The 24,477-nt window shown below is 42.3% G+C and overlaps 1 protein-coding gene across 2 annotated transcripts in view; it reads right to left on the minus strand.

Annotated features, from left to right (window-relative positions):
• Positions 1-692: 692 nt before the first annotated feature.
• Positions 693-24,477, minus strand: part of ap1s3a (adaptor related protein complex 1 subunit sigma 3a) — a 36,232-nt gene continuing 12,447 nt past the window's right edge. Inside the window, exons 2-5 of one of the 2 annotated variants that reach the window (XM_061925414.2) lie at positions 10,020-10,198; positions 5,101-5,209; positions 2,066-2,203; positions 693-1,980 (exon numbers count right to left, since the gene is read on the minus strand). In XM_061925414.2, coding sequence (XP_061781398.1) covers positions 1,942-1,980; positions 2,066-2,203; positions 5,101-5,209; positions 10,020-10,198 — 465 coding nt within the window. In that variant the 3' untranslated portion in view covers positions 693-1,941. The remainder of the gene's footprint in view (positions 1,981-2,065; positions 2,204-5,100; positions 5,210-10,019; positions 10,199-24,477) is intronic. The other variant, XM_061925415.2, reaches the window with a different exon arrangement.

Genomic DNA, 24,477 nt, shown 5'->3' on the forward strand with positions numbered 1-24,477 from the left:
TGAAAAAGTTTGACTGGGCCACCCCTACAAAATACATTATACAATACTAGCTTGAAAATGTTCATAATGCATCCTTTTTGCCAGCCATGACTGATATCCAACCACAGTGATGCTTCACAGTGCTTCATGAGAGATTATCAGTTTTCACTTAATCAATCAAAAAATAATTGGATTTCCTACAAATATTCTCTCTTTGTTCATGTATCTCTGCAAGTGGCACATAACAGGGATTCTCAAACACTGGTGTGCGGGCTTTGGTACGCCAAAGAAGGCTGTAAATCTGCACTGTATATGAAGTATCATTGTTGATGATGTTTGTGCATATGTAATGAATTGTTACATATATACATTACATGGGGGTGTGGCCATTGGTACACAGTAGTAATGTACCCTATATATATGTAACAACCACAGAAACTTCAATAAAATCCCCTGAAGAGCAGGGAAACCTGCAAAACAGGCTTGTAGGGATGAAATAGCCTCTGTGTTTTTTCCTTAACTAACGTATATGTGTGTGTGTGTATATATATATATATATATATATATATATATATATATATATATATACATACACATATATACAATAGGTGTATTTCTATCCATCTTTAATATAATCTCTACAAAGACTATTTTTTGCTCATTGTGTGACTGCTCCACATATGGTTTTCTACACCAAAATTAATCTATTTCTTCTTCAACTTCTTCTTCTTCTTCTCCATATTTTGGCGCGCTCTACGTTCCACAATTTTCACCCGATTCAAACCGTTCCAACTTCAAACTGTTTAGCCTATTCAGAAATCGCGGGCCTTCCCTTGACAAATTCCAAAATTTCCCGGAGTTCCCAGAATTCCAGGTTTTCCGGGACATTTCTCCCATTCAAAATGAATTGGCCATTTTTCAAACTTCCACCATTTCCACATTTTTCAACCGATTTAAACCATTCCACTTTCAACACATTCCACAATCCTTGAAATTTAAAGTACCTTTTTCCAAGTTCAAAAAAATTCCATGATTTTCCAGAATTCCTGTTTTTCCAAAGCCCTATTTCCACCCTTTTTTCTGGCGACTACTCCTCCCACATTTTTTGACGCTTTTCAACCGTTCCACCGTCCAAACATTCCTCTTAATCAAGACAAAAAACATTGTTTTTTGAACTGGAAAAAATTCCCGAAATTCCAGGAATTCCGTAATACCATTTCTGAATTCAACTTCAACATTTCTCAACTGATTTGAAAAATTCCTACACCCACCACTCATTCAGACCATTGGAGTTTTTTTTTCCATTTTCAAAAAAATTCCCGCTTTTCCCAAAATTCCCAATTTTTTTAAATCAATGGGACATTCTTCAAAGTTGTACAACTCCCACATTTTTTATTTGATTCAAACTGTTCCAACATCAAAATATTCAGCCTGTTTGGGAATTGTGTGCTTTACTTCAACAATTCTAAAAAAAATTCCAGGATTTCAGTTCAACTTCAGCATTGGAGCAGAATTCACACGCAATTCCTTCAGGAATTGCCTCATCTAGTTACAATATGCAAGTGTACATTGTAAAGTGTCCCACTTGAAGAATCGATCTGTGGTGAACACAATGAAACTCATTCAAATCGACATAAGCGGTTGTCTACATAACTCGCTTTGACCATGTTGCCCATCCTTTCAAACAATCCTTTAACATACCAAAAAGAAAATATTTGGTGCCTTTTGTTAGTTGCTGTGGTGCAATCCAGGTTGACTGGCATGCTTTTATTTTGAAGCTTAATTTACACTGAACAGTAAGTACCTTTTTTTTCAAACACATTGTATGTCGCCGATACGGGTCGAGCATGTATGTCGACATCGACTCAAGCGGGCCCCACTGTTTCACATCAGTAATATAGTTGATGGTACCGTGAGGCCCGTTTTGGTTCATGTCCTGGGAGACTTCCCTCTTCTCCGGCCTCAGTAAGCAGGTCTGCTCATGTATTCCTCCATTGTCTGCTGTCACAAAGAAGTTACACTGATAAGGTGAGTCACTTCTGTGAAAAACCCTCCTTCTCTGAGGGAGTGTGAAACCATACTGCACCTCCTGAAGCGTGTCGGCCTCCCCCATTGAGACACCCACAGCCACTCTGGAGGTTTCTAACACTTCTCCTCCCATCAGGAACTCGTCCAGGATGAAGTAGGCCTTTTCAAAGTTGAAAATAATGTCCAGCTCACATACCTGGCGGGGGAAACAATCATACACAGGCTATAAATGTATTTATTTGGGCTGTCAAAAATAACATGTTAACTAATGTGACTAATTTAAAAAGAGTATCGCATTAATCATGAACTTACACAAAACCCAAAACCGGTGAAGTTGACGCGTTGTGTAAATCGTAAATAAAAACAGAATACAATGATTTGCGAATCCTTTTCAACTTATATTCAGTTGAATAGACCGCAAAGACAAGATATTTAATGTTCAAACTGGAAAACGTTGGTTTTTTTTTTACAAATATTAGCTCATTTGGAATTTAATGCCTGCAACATGTTTCAAAAAACCTGGTACAAGTGGCAAAAAAGACTGAGAAAGTTGAGGAATGCTGACCAAACACTTATTTGGAACATCCCACAGGTGAACAGGGTAATTGGGAACAGGTGGGTGCCATGATTAGGTATAAAAGCAGCTTCCATGAAATGCTCAGTCATTCACAAACAAGGATGGGGCGAGGGTCACCACTTTGTAAACAAATGTGTGAGCAAATTTAAGAACAACATTTCTCAACCAGCTATTGCAAGGAACTGAGCGATTTCACCATCTACGGTCCGTAATATCATCAAAAAGTTCAGAGAGTCTGGAGAAATCACTGCACGTAAGCAGCAAGGCTGTAAACCAACATTGAATGCCCGTGACCTTCGATCCCTCAGGCGGTTTTGCATCAAAAACCGACATCATTGTGGTCTGACGAGTCCACATTTCAAATAGTTTTTGGAAACTGTGGATGTTGTGTCCTCTGGACCAAAGAGGAAAAGAACCATCCGGACTGTTATAGGCGCAAAGTTGAAAAGCCAGCATCTGTGATGGCATGGGGGTGTATTAGTTCCCAAGACATGGGTAACTTACACATCTGTGAAGGCACCATTAATGCTGAAAGGTACATACAGGTTTTGGAGCAACATATGTTGACATCCAAGCAACGTTATCATGGACGCCCCTGCTTATTTCAGCAAGACAATGCCAAGCCACATGTTGCAACAGCGTTGCTTCATAGTAAAAGAGTGCGGGTACTAGACTGGCCTGCCTGTAGTCCAGACCTGTCTCCCATTGAAAATGTGTGGCGTAATATGAAGCCTAAAATACCACAACGGAGACCCCGGACTGTTGAACAACTCAAGCTGTACATCAAGCAAGAATGGGAAAGAATTCCACCTGAAAAGTTTCAAAAATTGGTCTCCTCAGTTCCCAAATGCTTACTGAGTGTTGTTAAAAGGAACGGCCATTTAACACAGTGGTAAAAATCCCCCTGTGCCAACTTTTTTGCAACGCGTTGCTGCCATTAAATTCTAAGTTAATGATTATTTGCAAAAAAAAAGTTTCTCAGTTCGAACATTAAAATATCTTGTCTTTGCAGTCTATTCAATTGAATATAAATTGAAAATGATTTGCAAATCATTGTATTCTGTTTTTATTTACGATTTACACAATGTGCCAACTTCACTGTTGTTGAGTTTTGTAAAATAAATGTTAATAATACATTTTATCTTAGAAAGGGAAAGGTGTCCAAAGCCTTAGGCATGCAGCAACACCATACATCACACCTACACTTACAAAAAAAAGGGAAAAAAAGTTAATATATCTCATTAATAATGAATGTTATATTTTGAATAAGCTGAGGGACATTTAGAAAACATGGTACGGGCTGAAAATGGTCTCTGGACATTGCTGCTTTGGGCTGAAAGTATAAAAACCTCAACTACAATGTCAATAGGGCTCGAACGTGTAACATGGGAAGGCAATGCTTTGTGGTTCTTGCTGGCGTCTGAATAGCTTATTTACATGGCTGAATACAATACTCTGTCCTAAAGTTGTGTTATTTTCTTTAATGAGTTCAAAACATGGGCCGAACGCGCGACATCAATAACTGACACAATGGTTGTCATGATCGCTTCAGGGGAAAAATGCAAACATACATATACAAATACTGTACATATACATTCAATGTACAAACATACATATACATATACTGTACATATACATACATTGTACAAACATACATATACATACACTGCACATATACATTCACTGAACAAACATACATATACACATACTGTACATATACAATTACATATACATACATACACTCATGCATATAATCATGTTTCATCAAACATATATTAACGTTGTTGCCCTAGGGGAAACTGGGTAACACATGGCACACTGACTAAGCTTAAACTATTGTTACTTTACCAATCTACAAGGTTAATATAGTTGGCTTCTCTTTGTTCCCTTCCATTTATCTGCTTTCTTTTGTATTTCAAGTTATCATTACATATATGTATTGTTGCATTTGAAACAATTGTATTGTTAATAATAGAGGAGATCCCAAATACAGATCAGCAGGTACCAGAAGGTAAGAAAAGTTGCTTTTGCATAATATTGCGAAACAAAACGCCAGATAATTGGTCTTACCTTATACACACACCATAATAATACTCGTATGATTAATGCGCCGCAATCCATCATGCGGTACGGCTTCATAGCTTACCAAAGTCGTACTAAAACATTTTGATAGATTTTTGATCGCCCTGTGTATGTGTAATGTTCTATATTTTCAATGGAACATATAAAATGTTGGTGTTGTTTACTTGAGTCATATTGCCATCATATTGCAGTCTACACGTATCTCTTACTCACACTGCCATCTACTGGTCACACTTGTCATTACACCATGTACCAAATAAAATTGCTTCGAGGTCGGTAAGCAAAACCAGAATTATTCTGTAATTAAGCGCACCAGGTTATAAGGCGCACTTATAAAGGATTTTAAGTGTGCCTTATAGTCCAGAAAATATGTTACTTTATTACATGTGATGGCAAACAAATACACACACATTTGTAAAGGAAACATGACTTACGTTGCCAAAGTATTTATCCAGCAGCTCGACATATCTGTGTAGAACTTCCAGGCTCAGCAGCTCATTATCTTGTTCTTCCAGACCAGCACAGAAATACAGGCTGGCATATCTGCATTGAGAACAATTGCTGTTATTATATATCACTGGGGAAAGAACAATATTTTTTTATACTTCAATTACAATGACACATGATCCATCCGGATAGAATCGACATCAAGGGTGATATCATATCATTATTGGATTAGTACTACTTTTTATGTATATTTTCATAAATGCAGTATCTGTGTGTTTTTGTGCTGTGTTTTTCAAATGCTGTATCTTGTTATATTCATTCAATGTTCACAAACTCGGGGAATAAGTTATTGGACAATTTGGGGGGGAATGCCAAAAGATTTGAAATAAGAGGAATCAGATCAATATTTAGTTTGTTCTATTTGCTTTATTCTGCTCAACCAATTGTACAGTATGTAATTAAAGGGAATATTGTATTATTTTCTTAAAATGTTTACATTGTCTTGCACATTTGTACCAATGATTGTCACACACACGAGGTGTGGCGAAATGATTCTCTGCATTTGACCCATCACCCTTGATCACCCCCTGGAAGGTGAGGGGAGCAGTGGGCAGCAGCGGTGGCCGCGCCCGGGAATCATTTTTGGTGATTTAACCCCCAATTCCAACCCTTCAGCTGAGTGCCAAGTAGGGAGGTAATGGGTCCCATTTTTATAGTCTTTGGTATGACTCGGCCAAGGAACTCACAACCTACCAATCTCAGGGCGGACACTCTAACTTTGTGTTTGTGAATTCATTTACTTTTTATAAATAAGATTGATTTAGAAAAAAAAATGCCTAAAAGGCTTAAATCAAATCATTCAATGATCTTAAAAACATTTTTAAGTAAAAGTATCAACAACATACTGTAGGTGTGTGTGTATTTGCCGCTGGCTGGATCTCCGCAGTGGTCATTCAGATCATTTTGCGTTTGATTACGCCATGGTGAGTAGCTTTTTTCTGAGTTCTACTGCATTCGTGTTGTTTTCATCATCACTGTACACCAATACTCATGACGTAGAACACGTACAGTATCCTAATTTATCCAGAATATCGACATTTTTAGATTGGACATTATTTGCGCCACAAAGCTCTGCCAAGATTTTGCAAGTTAACACTCGACAAAATTCCTCTGCAAACAATCTACAGTGAGTAACATGTTCCATCCATCCATCCATCCATCTTCTTCCGCTTATCCGAGGTCGGGTCGCGGGGGCAGCAGCCTAAGCAGGGAAGCCCAGACTTCCCTCTCCCCAGCCACTTCGTCCAGCTCCTCCCGGGGGATCCCGAGGCGTTCCCAGGCCAGCCGGGAGACATAGTCTTCCCAACGTGTCCTGGGTCTTCCCCATGGCCTCCTACCGGTCGGACATGCCCTAAACACCTCCTTAGGGAGGCGCTCGGGTGGCATCCTGACCAGATGCCCGAACCACCTCATCTGGCTCCTCTCGATGTGGAGGAGCAGCGGCTTTACTTTGAGCTCCCCCCGGATGACAGAGCTTCTCACCCTATCTCTAAGGGAGAGCCCCGCCACCCGGCGGAGGAAACTCATTTCGGCCGCTTGTACCCGTGATCTTGTCCTTTCGGTCATAACCCAAAGCTCATGACCATAGGTGAGGATGGGAACGTAGATCGACCGGTAAATTGAGAGCTTTGCCTTCCGGCTCAGCTCCTTCTTCACCACAACGGATCGATACAGCGTCCGCATTACTGAAGACGCCGCACCGATCCGCCTGTCGATCTCACGATCCACTCTTCCCTCACTCGTGAACAAGACTCCAAGGTACTTGAACTCCTCCACTTGGGGCAAGATCTCCTCCCCAACCCGGAGATGGCACTCCACCCTTTTCCGGGCGAGAACCATGGACTCGGACTTGGAGGTGCTGATTCTCATCCCAGTCGCTTCACACTCAGCTGCGAACCGATCCAGTGAGAGCTGAAGATCCTGGCCAGATGAAGCCATCAGGACCAAATCATCTGCAAAAAGCAGAGACCTAATCCTGCAGCCACCAAACCGGATCCCCTCAACGCCTTGACTGCGCCTAGAAATTCTGTCCATAAAAGTTATGAACAGAATCGGTGACAAAGGGCAGCCTTGGCGGAGTCCAACCCTCACCGGAAACGTGTCCGACTTACTGCCGGCAATGCGAACCAAGCTCTGACACTGATCATACAGGGAGCGAACCGCCACAATCAGACAGTCCGAAACCCCATACTCTCTGAGCACTCCCCACAGGACTTCCCGAGGGACACGGTCGAATGCCTTCTCCAAGTCCACAAAGCACTACAGTAACATGTTCATTAGAATAATAATACAGGTTATACATTTATTTTTTTAAATTGATCGAGTTGCACACTGACTTTTTGTTTTGTGACTCACAAGTCAAGTCAGAGCAGCTATGTTTACCCAATTTTTCTATCACTTCCAACCCTAATTTAATGAACTGAATCAATTACCGATTCTGTTCATAACTTTTATGGACAGAATTTCTAGGCGCAGTCAAGGCGTTGAGGGGATCTGGTTTGGTGGCTGCAGGATTAGGTCTCTGCTTTTTGCAGATGATGTGGTCCTGATAGCTTCATCTGGCCAAGATCTGCAGCTCTCACTGGATCGGTTCGCAGCCGAGTGTGAAGCGACTGGGATGGGAATCAGCACCTCCAAGTCCGAGTCCATGGTTCTCGCCCGGAAAAGGGTGGAGTGCCATCTCCGGGTTGGGGAGGAGATCTTGCCCCAAGTGGAGGAGTTCAAGTACCTCGGAGTCTTGTTCACGAGTGAGGGAAGACTGGATCGTGAGATCGACAGGCGGATCGGTGCGGCATCTTCAGTAATGCGGACGCTGTATCGATCCGTTGTGGTGAAGAAAGAGCTGAGCTGGAAGGCAAAGCTCTCAATTTACCGGTCGATCTACGTTCCCATCCTCACCTATGGTCATGAGCTTTGGGTTATGACCGAAAGGACAAGATCACGGGTACGAAATGAGCTTCCTCCGCCGGATGGCTCAAAGGAGCTCAAAGTAAAGCCGCTGCTCCTCCACATCGAGAGGAGCCAGATGAGGTGGTTCGGGCATCTGGTCAGGATGCCTCCCTAGGGAGGTGTTTCGGGCATGTCCGACCGGTAGGAGGCCACGGGGAAGTCCCAGGACGCGTTGGGAAGACTATCTCACCCGGCTGGCCTGGGAACGCCTCAGGATGATCCCCCGGGAGGAGCTGGACGAAGTGGCTGGGGAGAGGGAAGACTGGGCTTCCCTGCTTAGGCTGCTGCCCCCGTGACCCGACCTCGGATAAGCGGAAGAAGACGGATGGATGGATGGATGAATTAAAAATACCTTTTAAATGTGAAACCTCTTTCATATATATATATATATATATATATATATATATATATATATATTACGGATGTCCGATAATGGCTTTTTGCCGATATCCGATATTCCGATATTGTCCAACTCTTTAATTACCGATACCGATATCAACCGATACCGATATCAACCGATACCGATATATACAGTTGTGGAATTAACAAATTATTATGCCTAAATTGGACAACCAGATATGGTGAAGATAAGGTCCTTTTTAAAAAAATAAAATAAAATAAGATAAAAAAATTAAAAACATTTTCTTGAATAAAAAAGAAAGTAAAACAATATAAAAACAGTTACATAGAAACTAGTAATTAATGAAAATGAGTAAAATTAACTTTTAAAAGTTAGTACTTTTAGTGGACCAGCAGCACGCACAATCATGCGTGCTTACGGACTGTATCCCTTGCAGACTGTATTGATATATATTGATATATAATGTAGGAACCAGAATATTAATAACAGAAAGAAACAACCCTTTTGTGTGAATGAGTGTGAATTAGTGTAAATGGGGGAGGGAGGTTTTTTGGGTTGGTGCACTAATTGTAAGTGTATCTTGTGTTTTTTATGTTGATTTAATAAAAAATAAAAAAAACGATACCGATGCCGATAATTTAAAAAAAACGATACCGATAATTTCCGATATTACTTTTTAAAGCATTTATCGGCCATCATCTCTAATATATATATACATACATACATACACACACACACACACACACACACACACACACATATATATATATATATATATATATATATATATATATATATATATATATATATATATATATATATATATATAGTCGAGGTTTCCGTGGTTTCCGTGGTTTATCCGTTATATAGTGCTCAATACCGGGGTAGAGCGGAATATATGTTTGGTCAGGAAAAATCACAGCGGCTATTTCATCCCTACAAGCCTGTTTCGCAGGTGCCCCTGCTCTTCAGGGGATTTTATAAAAATCAATTATAAAATCCCCTGAAGAGCAGGGAAACCTACAAAACAGGCTTGTAGGGATGAAACAGCCTCTGTGTTTTTTCCTGACCTAATGTATACATATATATATATGTATATATATATATATATATATATATATATATATATAATTTATATTTTAAATGTTTTTATTTTTTTTGTCCCATGATCTTGAAAAATGTCAAGTAAGAGTACAGTATCAGCAACACTGGCCCTGTATTTACTTCGAAACACTACCCACATTTGCAGTACAACCTACGATCACTGGTAGTATTGTTTTGCAGAATGGATTTAACATTAGCACTTTGTAAGGGAAGATTTTCTTGTATCTTGATCGAATTGTGTACAATGTTGAGAAAAATGTATCAGTTTCGGTAGACTAGCTTAAGTTGTAAAAAGAAATGAAAGCCTCAGGCAGACCTTTAGCCTTTGGAGGCGTGTTTAACTACGGGATAAAATAGCTGTTCACAATGTGTTATCTGTGTGTTATGCAGCCTCAGCAAGTTAATCAGTGAACAGTAGTCCGATGCACACACCTTTTGTAGACAATCTTGAGGTCCCTCCATTGGAGGAAGTTGCATGAACGTGGTAGACGGGCCAACACAATCGCCATCATGTCCCTGATAATCTTCTTCTTCTCCCGGTCCGTCAGAGGCGTGAACCATTTCTGCAGGCGCAGCTTTCCCTGCTTGCTAAACAGCAACAAGAAGCGTATCTGGAGAGCACATAGAGCACTAAGTTAAAAACACAGCAAATTATTTAAGCACAGTTCAAGCTGTGGTTCAGGTAATAAACATAATCAAATCATAATGTGTGGATGACGACTACCTTGGATCGGGTTAAGGACATTCAAATGATAGAACACTGATCACCAAAGAACCACTGGGTGGAGCTTAAACAAAATTATAACTACAATACCACAATATTTACTACAGTGTTGTTGTGCAAAGGGCCATAAGAGTAGGGACTTTGCCCTTACATGCATCTACAAACAAACCTGCTCTAAGATAAGCCACTTGTGGAAACAAGTGTCAATCATCAAATATTCCAAGAACTCTAATTAATGTCAATTAATCAAATTTAAAAACAATATTCCCATCGAAAATGTAACAGAATGAATCTAGTCCGGAGTTAAATTGCTGCCATCACAAAGGGCTGACTTACAACAGGTTTGCGTGTACTAAAACACGTGCAAACTTAATAACACACGCAATGCTGATCTTGTAAACATGTGCAAAGTGGATTGTGTCTCTTAAGTGAGCAGGAAAAAGGTGTGCAATTCATTTTGCGACTCTCTCTTCATTGATATGCAGAATATATGCTGATCATCAAAATGCCCACAATACTGGGAGGATGTTTATTTTTAAATATCAAACAGCACACGCAATTTGATTCATCATCACTCATCACCGTTTTGGGAGCCCTATTATTTTTATTTAGCACGTTTGGAAAGGACGCACAAACTGACAGTTCCACACACGGTTGTGAGAGACGAGTGCTCGCGCTGCAAAGACACGAGATGGACGGAAAATCGGCCGTCATACATGTACCTTTTAACATATTTGGACCGTCAGAAAGTACAAATATTAGACATATTGTCTATTCAGCCTTATCCTTCAATGATTCAGAGTTTCACTTTTTATCTGAGTTCTTGGAGTGCGTATCCTGTATTAAAAACTGGTTGTCCTCAAATTTTCTCCAGATAAATTCTAACAAAACGGAAACTCTGATAATTTCTCCCGATAAAAAGATCCCCCTGATCACGAACTCCCTTGGGGCTCTGGGTGCATCTGTTAAAAGCAGCCTCAGAAACCTTGGGGTTGTGTTTGATCAGTCAATGTCTGTGGAGGGTCACTGTCGTCAACTGACCAAAAACTGTTATTATCATCTCAGGAATATTTCTAAAGTGAGAAATTTGTTCGACTATCCGGCGTAACCTCGGATTCAGGAGGAACAGTGTGGTTTTCGTCCTGGTCGTGGAACTGTGGACCAGCTCTATACTCTCGGCAGGGTCCTTGAGGGTGCATGGGAATTTGCCCAACCAGTCGACATGTGATTTGTGGACTTGGAGAAGGCATTCGACCGTGTACCCCGGGAAGTCCTGTGGGGAGTGCTCAGAGAGTATGGGGTAACGGACTGTCTGATTGTGGCGGTCCGCTCCCTGTATGATCAGTGTCAGAGCTTGGTCCGCATTGCCGGCAGTAAGTCGGACACATTTCCAGTGAGGCTTGGACTCCGCCAGCGCTGCCCTTTGTCACCGATTCTGTTCATAATTTTTATGGACAAAATTTCTGGGCGCAGTCAGAGCGTTGAGGGTATCTGGTTTGGTGGCTGCAGGATTAGGTCTCTGCTTTTTGCAGATGATGTGGTCCTGATGGCTTCATATGGCCAGGATCTTCAGCTCTCACTGGATCGGTTTGCAGCCGAGTGTGAAGCGACTGGGATGGGAATCAGCACCTCCAAGTCCGAGTCCATGGTTCTCGCCCGTAAAAGGGTGGAGTGCCATCTCCGGGTTTGGAAGGAGATCTTGCCCCAAGTGGAGGAGTTCAAGTACCTCGGAGTCTTGTTCACGAGTGAGGGAAGAGTGGATCGTGAGATCGACAGGCGGATCGGTGCGGCGTCTTCAGTAATGCGGACGCTGTATCGATCCGTTGTGGTGAAGAAGGAGCTGAGCCGGACGGCAAAGCTCTCAATTTACCGGTCGATCTACGTTCCCATCCTCACCTATAGTCATGAGCTTTGGGTCATGACCAAAAGGACAAGATCACGGGTACAAGCGGCCGAAATGAGTTTCCTCCGCCGGGTGGCGGGGCTCTCCCTTAGAGATAGGGTGAGAAGCTCTGTCATCCGGGAGGAGCTCAAAGTAAAGCCGCTGCTCCTCCACATTGAGAGGAGCCAGATGAGGTGGTTCGGCCATCTGGTCAGGATGCCACCCAAACGCCTCTCTAGGGAGTTGTTTCGGGCACGTCCGACCGGTAGGAGGCCACGGGGAAGACCCAGGACACGTTGGGAAGACTATGTCTCCCGGCTGACCTGGGAACGCCTCGGGATCCCCCGGGAAGAGCTGGACGAAGTGGCTGGGGAGAGGGAAGTCTGGGCTTCCTTGCTTAGGCTGCTGCCCCCGCGACCCGACCTCAAATAAGCGGAAGAAGATGGATGGATGGATGAATGGATGGATGAGAAATGTGTTGTCAAAATTGGATCTCAAAAAGATCATTCACGCGTTCATTTTGTCTCATATTGACTATTGCAATTCTCCTTTCACTCTTTTCAACAAGTTAAGAGACTTCAGACAAAATGCAGCTGCCATACTTTTGACCGGTGCACCAAGAACAGCCCATATTACCCCCATTTTATCCAGTCTTCATTGGCTTCCAGTTAAATTCCGCATTGAGTTTAAGATTTTAGTCCTGACATACCATGCGTTGCATGGTGGGTCCCCTCAGTACATCACTGACTTTCTATGCCCCTACTCTTCAGTGCGCAGCCTCAGGTCTTCAGGCCAGGGTCTTCTAAATATCCAAAAAACTTGTTTTAAACCCCGTGGAGACCTGGCATTCCAGGCTATAGCTCCTAGACTCTGGAACAATTTGCACCAGTCCCTCCGTGATCTTGACTGTGTCGAAACTTTTAAGAAACATTTGAAAACTTTTCTTTTTAGTAAAGCTTTTAGTTAATGCACCTTTTAACTATCAATTTAACAACACTTTTTATCCTGTTGCTCCTGTTGTTTTAATTGAATTGTTGTTTTACTTCACCTATGTTTTGTACAGCGCTTTGTGATTTCAAAAGCGCTTTATAAATAAAAATGTACTTACTACTTACTTACTTGTACTATTTCATAGCTGCTAGATGACTTAAGGGGCTTATTAAAACAAATTTAATTGATGTGTTTTGGTGTCATTAAATATGTTTTAATGATGTTTGTTTCACATAGAATATACAGTATCTTACTAACATATATCCTATATGATAAAAACCTGTTGAAGTATGAGTCAGTGTACAGTAGATGCACTGCACAAATGCTAAAGTGTCCATAAAAAGTGGTAAATGTCTCCTGCTTGTTTGAAAACAGCAAAACGCCATATATAGGAACATGATGACATGAATGTGCTGCAAATGAGAGTGTCTCCATGGAGATGCCCTATAGCAGTGGTCCCCAACCACCGGGCCACGAAAAAAAAAATAATGATAAAAAAGTTTTTTTTTTTTTTTTTTTTTATTAAATCAACATAAAAACACAATATATACACTATATATCAATGTATATCAATACAGTCTGCAGGGATACAGTCCGTAAGCACACATGATTGTATTTCTTTATAAAAAAAATAAAAATAAAAAAAATAATAATAATGTCCCGGTCCGCGGGACAAATTTTCAAGCGTTGACCGGTCCGCAGCTACAAAAAGGTTGGGGACCACTGCCCTATAGTATACGCAAAATCTTCATTAAAATAAATCGGCCTGCACCACTTTTCAAATGCACTCGCAGTCTTAGTAAATCACATGCAACACGGCCACTCATAGTACACACTATTTTATAGATTGCACACGCTGTTTAGCGTGAGGTATTGAGATCTTGGTAAATCTTTTTTAACAATGTACCGGTCCAATATTGATTTCAGATATCGGTTCCATATCAGCTGAAAAAAACAAGTGTCGGATGACATCGGCTTGCATGTAAAATATCTGTTATAAGCGCTCCTATACAAGCAGTGCTGCAGCGCTTTTACTTGTTTAAAGCTTCCAATAAGCACACACGGTTGGTCTTTTCTTGGATTTTATTAAAGTAATTTACAAAGTGGTAAACATGGTAGGTAATAGGCTACTAGGAGCTAGCAGCTACACAACAACTAAGCACACAATAGCACACAAACTAGACATACGTAATAAGTGTCATTAATTGAAAAATTGGAGTCTAGAATGCGACATTTGTCAATATAAACACATCGGGTGCTGTAAAAAATGTATTTACATCTGAATCGCGATTCCTATTCTAAATCAATTCATAACATATATTTTTTAAGAATCAGTTGTTAAAACAACGTTTTTAGGCGATCTCCGCGCTTACTCGCTGCGCGTATGCGTAATTTCAGCAACGAAGAAAAGCTTGTTTAATCTGTAACCTGTTTGAAAAAAAATCTATTATTATCCCAAATAATTATTATACTGTGAAAATCAGTTTGAATCGAGAATGGAATCTGACTCTAACCATCACCCCAATAATCGGAATCGAATCGTGAGTTGTTGTTAGATTCCATCCATCCATTCATTTTCTCCCGCTTATTCCCTTCGGGTTCGCGGGGGGCGCCGGAGCCTATCTCAGCTACAATCGGGCGGAAGGCGGGGTATACCCTGGACAAGTCGCCACCTCATCGCAGGGCCAACACAGATAGACAGACAACATTCACACTCACATTCACACACTAGGGCCAATTTAGTGTTGCCAATCAACCTATCCCCAGGTGCATCAAAGTCTCTTAAAGCAGAAGCGTATTGGAAAGTATTCAGTAACAAACATGTCATCATTCAACTTACTGAGTCATAAATTACCTTAATAAATTATTGTGACAACTAGATGTCGACAAAAAAAATAAAAAAAAATACCACTCCATTTCAACTTCAAGACAGCATAAGTTAATTCCACAGGGTTAATAATAGATAGGCTGATGTTTTTTTACACCGACCATTGTTCTCTGAATAACTTTCTAAATTCCACACTACAAAAAATTTAAAGTACCGTATTTTCCGCACTATAAGGCGCACCGGATTATTAGCCGCACCTTCTATGAATTACATATTTCATAATTTTGTCCACCAATAAGCCGCCCCGGACTATAAGCCGCGCCTACGCTGCGCTAAAGTGAATGTCAAAAAAACGCTGCGCTAAAGTGAATGTCAAAAAAACAGTCAGATAGTTCAGTCAAACTTTAATAATATATTGAAAACCAGCGTTCTAACAACTCTGTCCCAAAATGTACGCAAATGTGCAATCACAAACATAGTAAAATTCAAAATGGTGTAGAGCAATAAATAGCAACATAATGTTGCTCGAACGTTAATGTCACAACACACAAAATAAACATAGCGCTCACCTTCTGAAGTTATTCTTCATTCGTAAATCCTTCGAATTCTTCGTCTTCGGTGTCCGAATTGAAAAGTTGCGCAAGCGTGGGATCCAAAAATGGCCGGCTCCGCCTCGTCGAAGTCATCGGATTCAGTGTCGCTGTTGTTGTGCAGCAGTTCTGTGAATCCTGCCTTCCGGAAAGCTCGGACCACAGTTGTGACCGAAACTATCTGCCCAGGCATTTACGATCCACTGGCAGATGTTGGCGTATGTCGACCGGCGCTATCTGCCCGTCTTAGTGAAGGTGTGTTCGCCTTCGGAGCTGTGTGAAAAAAGCCACCCGGCCTCTTCGCGTAAACTTCCCTTAACCACTCGCTCATCTTTTCTTCATCCATCCATCCCTTCGAGTTAGCTTTTATGATGACGCCGGCTGGAAAGGTCTCTTTTGGCAAGGTCTTCCTTTTGAATATCACCATGGGTGGAAGTTAGCATGGCAAGCTAGAACCACAGTGAAGGATGACTTCTCATTCCCTGTGGTGCGAATATTCACCGTACGTGCTCCCGTTCCACAGGAATATCAGTTGCTGTGAAATACGGTAGTAATCCGTGTGCGGATGGAGAGATTGCGTCTTTTTATGAACCGGATCCTTGTCCTTTGTAGGAGCCATTTTGTGGTCTTTACAGATGTAAACAGGAAATGAAACGTACGGTGATATCCGCGCGTTTTTTCTTCTTCTTCCGGGGGCGGGTGGTTGCTTAAAGCGCTTCCTGTTCTATGGGGGCGGGTGCTTTCCTTGGCGGTTGCTTGCGTAGAAGAAGAAGCGCTTCCTGTTCTACCGGGAAAAAAGATGGCGGCTGTTTACCGAAGTTGCGAGATCGAAACTTTATGAAAATTAATCGTAATAAAGCGCACCGGGTTATAAGGCGCACTGTTAGCTTTTGAGAAAATTTGTGGTTTTTAGGTGCGCCTTATAGTGCGGAAAATACGGTATGTATGATTACTTCTGATAACATATTGGATCTATATATGCATCAGCAAATACTCCATCCATCCATCCATTTTCTACCGCTTATCCCTTTCGGGGTCGTGGGGGGTGCTGGAGCCTATCTCAGCTACAATCGGGCGGAAGGCGGGGTACACCCTAGACAAGTCACCACCTTATCACAGGGCCAACACAGATAGACAGTCAACATTCACACACTAGGGCCAATTTAGTGTTGCCAATCAACCTATCCCCAGGTGCATGTCTTTGGAGGTGGGAGGAAGCCGGAGTACCCGGAGGGAACCCACGCAGTCACGGGAAGAACATGCAAACTCCACACAGAAAGATCCTGAGCGCAGGATCGAACCCAGGACCTTCGTATTCTGAGGTAGACGCACCAACCCCTCTTCCACCGTGCTGCCTCAGCAAATACTCGGGATTCCTATATCGGTATCATATCAGAAGTGGAAAAAGTTGTGGCGAGGTTTGCATTCATACAAATGTGTTTACCACTATTATGTTACATATGCATTCTTGTTATTAGGGATGTGCCAATCAATCGGCCACCGATCAGCCTCAACAGAAAAAGCATGTGATGGGCCGTTGTAGATGAATGCCCTATACTGCCAATCACAAACACCGATCTTCTCTGGCTGACAAGCTAGCAGCTAATTATGTACAGTATCTCCTTACACAGTTTGGAGTTGCACCCCTAAACAAATAATAATCACCTCCATTACGGAAAATAAACTGCATTTCTTTGCATCTTAATATTATTATTAAGTAATATTATCACTGGGGGAAAGCCAGGAGCAGGCACGCTCATCGCTACGCTCACCTAGCTTTAAACAACACCAATAAATAAGTGGTTAGTAAACTTTCAGAAGTGTAGATGGAACCACGTTGCAGCAGAAAGTAAGCAGATATTAACAGAAAATTAACAAGTAAATGAATAAGAGACTAGATAAAGGATAATATAACAACTGTTGGTGTGTCAGCATTGTCAGTCAGTCAGTACATAACATGGAAGATGGTGGATCGACCCATCAATTGGTGATGTTGATTTTAAGGGTAGTGTCAGTATATAATCGATACTAGAGTGATCAGATCATTATTGTCATTTTCTCAAAAAAATGTTTGTGTTGTTTTTGTTAATGTTTACAAACTAATAAAAAAAATCCAAAAATAGATCCCTGGACACAGGAGGACTTTCAAAACAAAAATACCGTATTTTCCGCACTATAAGCCGCACCTAAAAACCACAAATTTTCACAAAAGCTGACAGTGCGGCTTATAACCCGGTGCGCCTTATATATGGATTAATATAAATATTTATTTTCATAAAGTTTCGGTCTCGCAACTACGGTAAACAGCCGCCATCTTTTTTCCCTGTAGAAGAGGAAGCGCTTCTTCTTCTATGGTAAGCAACTGCCAAGGTAAGCACCCGCCCCCGTAGAAGAGGAAGCGCTTCTTCTTCTACGGTAAGCAACCACCCGCCCCCGTAGAAGAAGAAGCGCGCCGGTATTACGTTTAATTTCCTTTGTGTGTTTACATCTGTAAAGACCACAAAATGGCTCCTACTAAGCGACACGCGTATAACGCAGAATTTAAACTTAAGGCAATAAGTCATGCCGAAGAACACGGAAATAGAGCAGCAGCAAGAGAATATAACATAAATGAATCAATGGTGCGTAGGTGGAGGAAGCACACAAATACAACACTCGCCGTCATTCCGGGTGGATTAACCAAAGAACTCCAACCGCTCGATATTGGTGTCAACAGGGCATTTAAAGCACGACTGCGAACGGCGTGGGAACAATGGATGACCGAAGGCGAACACACCTTCACTAAGACAGGGAGACAGCGCCGGACGACATACGCCAACATCTGCCAGTGGATCGTAAATGCCTGGGCGGATATTTCGGTCACAACTGTGGTCCGAGCTTTCCGGAAGGCAGGATTCACAGAACTGCTGGACAACAACAGCGACACTGACTCCGATGACTTCGACGAGACGGAGCCGGCCATTTTGGATCCCGTATTCGCCCAACTTTTTAATTCGGACACCGAAGGAGAAGAATTCGAGGGATTTATGAATGAAGAATAACTTCAGAAAGTGAGCGTTATGTTTATTTTGTGTGTTGTGACATTAACGTTCGAGCAACATTAAGTTATTGATGCTTATTGATTGCACATTTGCACATTACCGTACATTTTGGGAGTGAACAGAGTTGTTAGAACGCTGGTTTTTAATGTATTATTAAAGTTTGACTGACCTATCTGACTGTTTTTTTGACATTCCCTTTAGCGCAGTTAGATGCGGCTTATAACACGGGGCGGCTTATAGGTGGACAAAGTTTTGAAATATGCCGTTCATTGAAGGCGCGGCTTATAACCCAGGGCGGCTTATGGTGTGGAAAATACGGTAATTTCAATGAGTAATAGATGGTAGGTTTTGCTTTTGTTTAGTTATTTGTACTATTGACTTTGTTTGGCTTAAACATTTGTATGTAATAAAAAAGAATAAAGAACTAGTTTAAATATTATGTTGATATTGATTGACAATAGTACTTACCATAAATACATTTAAAAATGGACAGTTAATACATGTGACCTGTATCGGTATTGGTATCAGCAGATCTCACTCATGCATGATCGGTATCAGAATTGGCAGCATCCACCCTTGATCGTGACATCCCTCCTTGACATGGTTAATATAGCAAGAGTTAGGATTAGTATCTAACAGCAGCCTACTGTACTGTTTCTGTATCTTTAACGCCTTCACTCACTGCTCACTAACTTTGTATCACCTAGCTGTCCATCCTTTTAACTAGGGTAGTGCGATATAGACGATGTAACTTATATAAATGTGACTGATATTAGCGATTTTAATACAATCGTCTATAACAATGCATGTTGGTGACCAGTGTTCTGAAAATTACTTTTAAAAAGTAATTAATTATAGTTACTGGTTACTTTAACAAAAAAGTAACTAAATTACTAATGGAATTACTCTTAAATAAATGTAATTAATTACTTGGGAAAGTAATTAATACGTTACTTAAAAAAAACTTCAAATACATGGCATTTTCAGTTTGCTATATAGAGCACAGTGTGCATGTGTCTGTGCGTTTAAAAGGCGGGGCCTGTTGCCAAGTGACGTGCGACATCATCGAGGGTTTCGACGGAACTGTGTTTGTTGGCTTTAGCAGTTAGCAGTGGCACCAGCTCTTTTTGAATCTTTTCACCGGATTGTGTTACCTCTGGTTAATAAAGTGATTGAATGTGCTTCGGTGGCTGTCATATTTTTTTTGTCAACAAACGGTGTATTGTTTGGATAGTAAGTTTGTCACTTCAATCATTGTTTTGTTTTTCATTATTTCCATTGTGTACGTGTGTGTAAATTGTTGTCTGTTGTGTCACAGTGTGCCTCTTCCTATTTGACATCAAGTTCATTTTAGTGCAGTGCTGCTTGTTGCTTTCACTAGTAAAAAGATATTTCCTGCATTGAATTTTCTGCACTTATCAAGCTATTTTGTTATTGACATAAATAAAACCACATCAAAAGGAGCGTGCCACGTTACATCAAGCTATCGCTAACGGTATTGTAACGGACCTAACGATAATTAGTTAGATTAGACGGCGTGGCAAAGTTGGTAGAGTGGCCGTGCCAGCAATCGGAGGGTTGCTGGTTACTGGGGTTCAATCCCCACCTTCTACCATCCTAGTCACGTCCGTTGTGTCCTTGGGCAAGACACTTCACCCCTTGCCCCTGATGGCTGCTGGTTAGCTCCTTGCATGGCAGCTCCCGCCATCAGTGTGTGAATGTGTGTGTGAATGGGTGAATGTGGAAATACTGTCAAAGAGCTTTGAGTACCTTGAAGGTAGAAAAGCGCTATACAAGTATAACCCATTTATCATTTACTCGTTACGAGTAGAGGCGTGTCACGATCAAGGGAGTGGTGGGGAGCTGAAGTGAACCCAATTGCAAGGAAGGAAAAGGCAACACTAGAGTGCTGCTAAAAAATGTTTATTCCAAAACCATTGAGGGAACGCAGTATTCAAAAGTACCACATAAAAGGTAACAGGATGATATGAAGCGTCTATTGCGTTTGCTTTAATGCTAAGATTCCTGCTTCCAGGCCCTCTTGCTTTCAGCTCTCTCCGCTGGCTAGCCACAGTGCGAAAAGGAGGTTGAATGTGTAAGTCTTCCCTGTCAGTACACAGCCCCTCAAACTTCAAGACTCCTGGTGTGCCTCCATGTGGCCACAATTGGATACTGGGAGCCTTGCGTCTCCAGGCTAAACACTAGGGGATCTCGGAGCAGCAAGGGGCCCCAGAGGTAGTGTGCTATGGCCCACTGATGTGTGGACATGCCTTGGCAGGCTACCAACCCTTGTCCTACCTATGGGTTAAATAGCAGCCTGAGATGGCCACGATCTTGCACAATGGGTTATCCAGCAGCGCCACGGGGAAGGTGTCTTTATAGGGCGGTTCTCCTGACTTCATAGCAGATTTTTTGAACACCCCCTGCCGTCAAACTCAGTAGCCAGTCGTTTTGACGTGTCTTGCCACTGGCACCAGCTGAGCTCGACCAAGCGTGTGGTATTGCACAAGCTCCCTATGTCTATAATGTCTTCACTGTGCAGGCTTTCTCCCCTCTCCAATTTAAAGTCCTGCGGCGATGGTGGGGAAGTGATAGGGGCAGGACCTGGATGGGACTGGCAGCCCCTAGCTTACCCACTGCACGTATGGCGGTGCAGACGTGAAGGTCTGTATGGGGCTGGGATGGAGCGACAGCCTCTTTTGGCCGAGCAGCCTTTTTTAGAGACCACGCTGCTTGCCTCTATCTGAGGACGGGCTTAGAAAAGGTGGCATAGACATTTCTCACTCCAAACTACTCCCAGACAGGTAACCGCGCCCGTCGGGACATCCTTATAGCGGTCAGAATACAAAAAGAATACTCGAAGACAGTACCTGCCCACAACACCTGAAAATAGCAACATGGAATATATGGACATTAACAGACTCCAAAGGCCACACAGTTGACCGTCCGCACAGGCGCTGAACTCATTAAGTACGACATTGATATTGCAGCCATCAGTGAAACACGCCTGGCATCTGAGGATTTCCTCAATGAGATTGGCGAGGGGTACAACTTTTTCTGGAAGGGTCTCCCAGAAGAGGCTGCCAGAATTCATGGTGTAGGTTCTGCAATAAAATCGTCCCTTCTCGGTCACTTACCAGAATCCCCTGTTGATATCGGCAAATGCTTCATGAGCCTTCATAGTCCATGGCTTCCGAGAGATACGCACCAATTATTAGTGCCTCCATCCCCAAACTCCCTTCAGTCGAAGACGTCAGAAATGAATTATATGACCAACTTGATCACACACTGCACACTATTTATTAGACTTATAAAATTATCTTCCTAAAGTTGGCTCCAACTGCACCGTTTGAGTTGGTGTTACTGGCAGGCATGGGGTGGGCTTGTCCAATTACAATGGCCTCCACCTGTTAAACCTGTGAACTGAACATGACCTTACAATCATGAATACAACTTTTCAACTGCCCCAACTAGCTGAAGTCCACCTGGATTTACCCCAGATCAAAGAATTGGCACTTGATAGATTACATAATTGTTAGGCGCAGTGATGTAAAAGATGTCACCATTACCAGGGCACAATGTCGCGCTGAGTGTTGGACTGACAGCTGACAGTTCCATTTTCGCCTTGGGATTCGACCATCAGTCCGTAAGGAGACAAATAAAGCGCGATGTCCTTCGGGACCCTGCAAAATGCCCAGAACTGCAGCGGGAGCTAGCAAGTGCCCAAACTATGGCTTCCCCAACTCACACAGTTGAACCTGAGCCCACAAACTGCTCACCAACAGAAATATAAAATCGCTTGAGGAACACAAGTATGGGTCGCATTCAAAGACCAAGATTAGATCGACGACAACTCTCCTGAGATCCATCAGCTTCTTCAAAGTAAGATGGGTGCCAGATTTGCAGAACTCTGCTCTGCTACTCAAACACGTTTTAGGCAAATGGAGAATGAGTGGTGGCTTACTAATGTTTGTGAAGTCCAGCACTTTGCTGATGACCATTAACTCCACAGCTTTTATAATGTTGTTAAAAAAAATATATGGTCCAGCCAGAGTTTCCACAGTTACTGTGAGGCCGACTGACGGCCAGACACTTATCAAAGACCGTCAGGGTATCTTGGCTCGCTGGGCTGAGCACCTTAGTGAGCTCTTGAACCGTGTCAGTCCATCCAACCCTAAGGCAATCAAGTGCTTCCCCTGCCTCCCACAGATTACAAGAGCTATTAAAACCCTAAAAAACAATAAAGCGGCAGGACCTGATGGGATCCCTGGTGAAGTTTTTAAGCATGGTGTATACTTGTTTCATCGACAACTTCACCATTTCATCTGCGACCTATTGTAAGCAGAATGTCTCCCCCAACAGTGGAAGAACGCCAAAATTGTAACCATATACAAGAGAAACGGAGACAATTTTATCTACCATGAATTGATCAACGTGGACCCCATCTTAAACAAGTTGAAAAACTTATTCGGGTGTTACCCTTTAGTGGTCAATTGTACGGAATATGTACTGTACTGTGCAATCTACTAATAAATGTTTCAATCAATCAATCAATCATCTGCGGGAATTACAGATGGAAATCCCTACTCCCTAAGCCAGGGAAATTTTAGCTAAGATCATGCGAACCCGTCTTCTTTCTCTCTTGGCTGAGGTAGTGTTTCCAGAGACACAATGTGGCTTTCACAGGGAGAGGAGCACCACTGACATGATCTTTGTTGCATGGCTTCTGCACGAAAAGTGCAGGGAGCAACATCAAAACCTGTATTCCGCCTTAGTTAACCTCACAAAGGCCCTTCCTGTGGATAATTCTAGCAAACTTTGGCTTCCCCCATAAATTCCTGGCCATTCTACAGGAATTCCACACAGGAATGTTTGCTCGTGTAGGGGTGGGTGGCCTGGAGTCAGAACCATTTGAGGTCAAGATTGGTGTAAAACAGGACTCTTTTCCTGCATTAGTCCTTTTCAACATCTATATGGCAGCAGTGACATTCCTGTCCCGGCACAAATTTCAACTAGAAGACGGCATTGCCTACCGATGGCAGCTTATTCAACCTGCAACGACTCCAAGCCTTAACAAAGACCAGAACTGCGACCATATTTGATTCACAGTATGCTGGCGACGCAGCATTCATCAGCCATACTGCGAAGGACACTTGACATAATCAATGACACTTACAGCATCACAGGGCTCATCATCAATGGCAGGAAGACTGAGTTTCTTTTCCAGCACTTGAGTCAGGATGACCCACCCCCTCTTGCGGCTTTTAACGATGGGGAGGATGAGTTTTTTTAGACTCACAACTTTGCCTACCTTGGCAGCATCTTGTCGTCCTCCTCTAACATTTATGACGATGTAGAGAACAGAATACGACAGGCCACAATTATCTTTGGTCTTTTCAGTCGGGTTTTCAGAAATCGAAGCATTACCATCACCACCAAGGCTGCTGTCTACAAGGCTGTGTGTATTTCTGCCCTCCTGTATGGCTGTGAAGGCTGGACCTTATACAGGATCCACATGAAGAGTCGTGGGGCCTTTTATATGTGATGACTTAGTGGATCCTTGGGATCACTTGAGCAGACCGTGTTAAGTGTCGAAGCGCTGATCACCCAGGGCCAGCTCAGATGGGTTGGCCATGTTTATCACATTGAAGACTCTCCCGTTGTTTTCTCTGTTGAGAACTTAGTGTAGGAGGGCAAAATAAATGCCTCAAAAATCTACTTAAAGTGACCTTCAAGAAATGTGGGGTGGATCCTTCCAACTTCGAGCAGCTTGCTAACATCCAAGACACCTGTAGGTCAACTTGTCACCGCGCCGTAGAAGACTACGAGGCAACC

Source organism: Nerophis lumbriciformis, linkage group LG30 (assembly GCF_033978685.3).
Source record: "Nerophis lumbriciformis linkage group LG30, RoL_Nlum_v2.1, whole genome shotgun sequence".
Lineage (NCBI taxonomy): Eukaryota > Metazoa > Chordata > Actinopteri > Syngnathiformes > Syngnathidae > Nerophis > Nerophis lumbriciformis.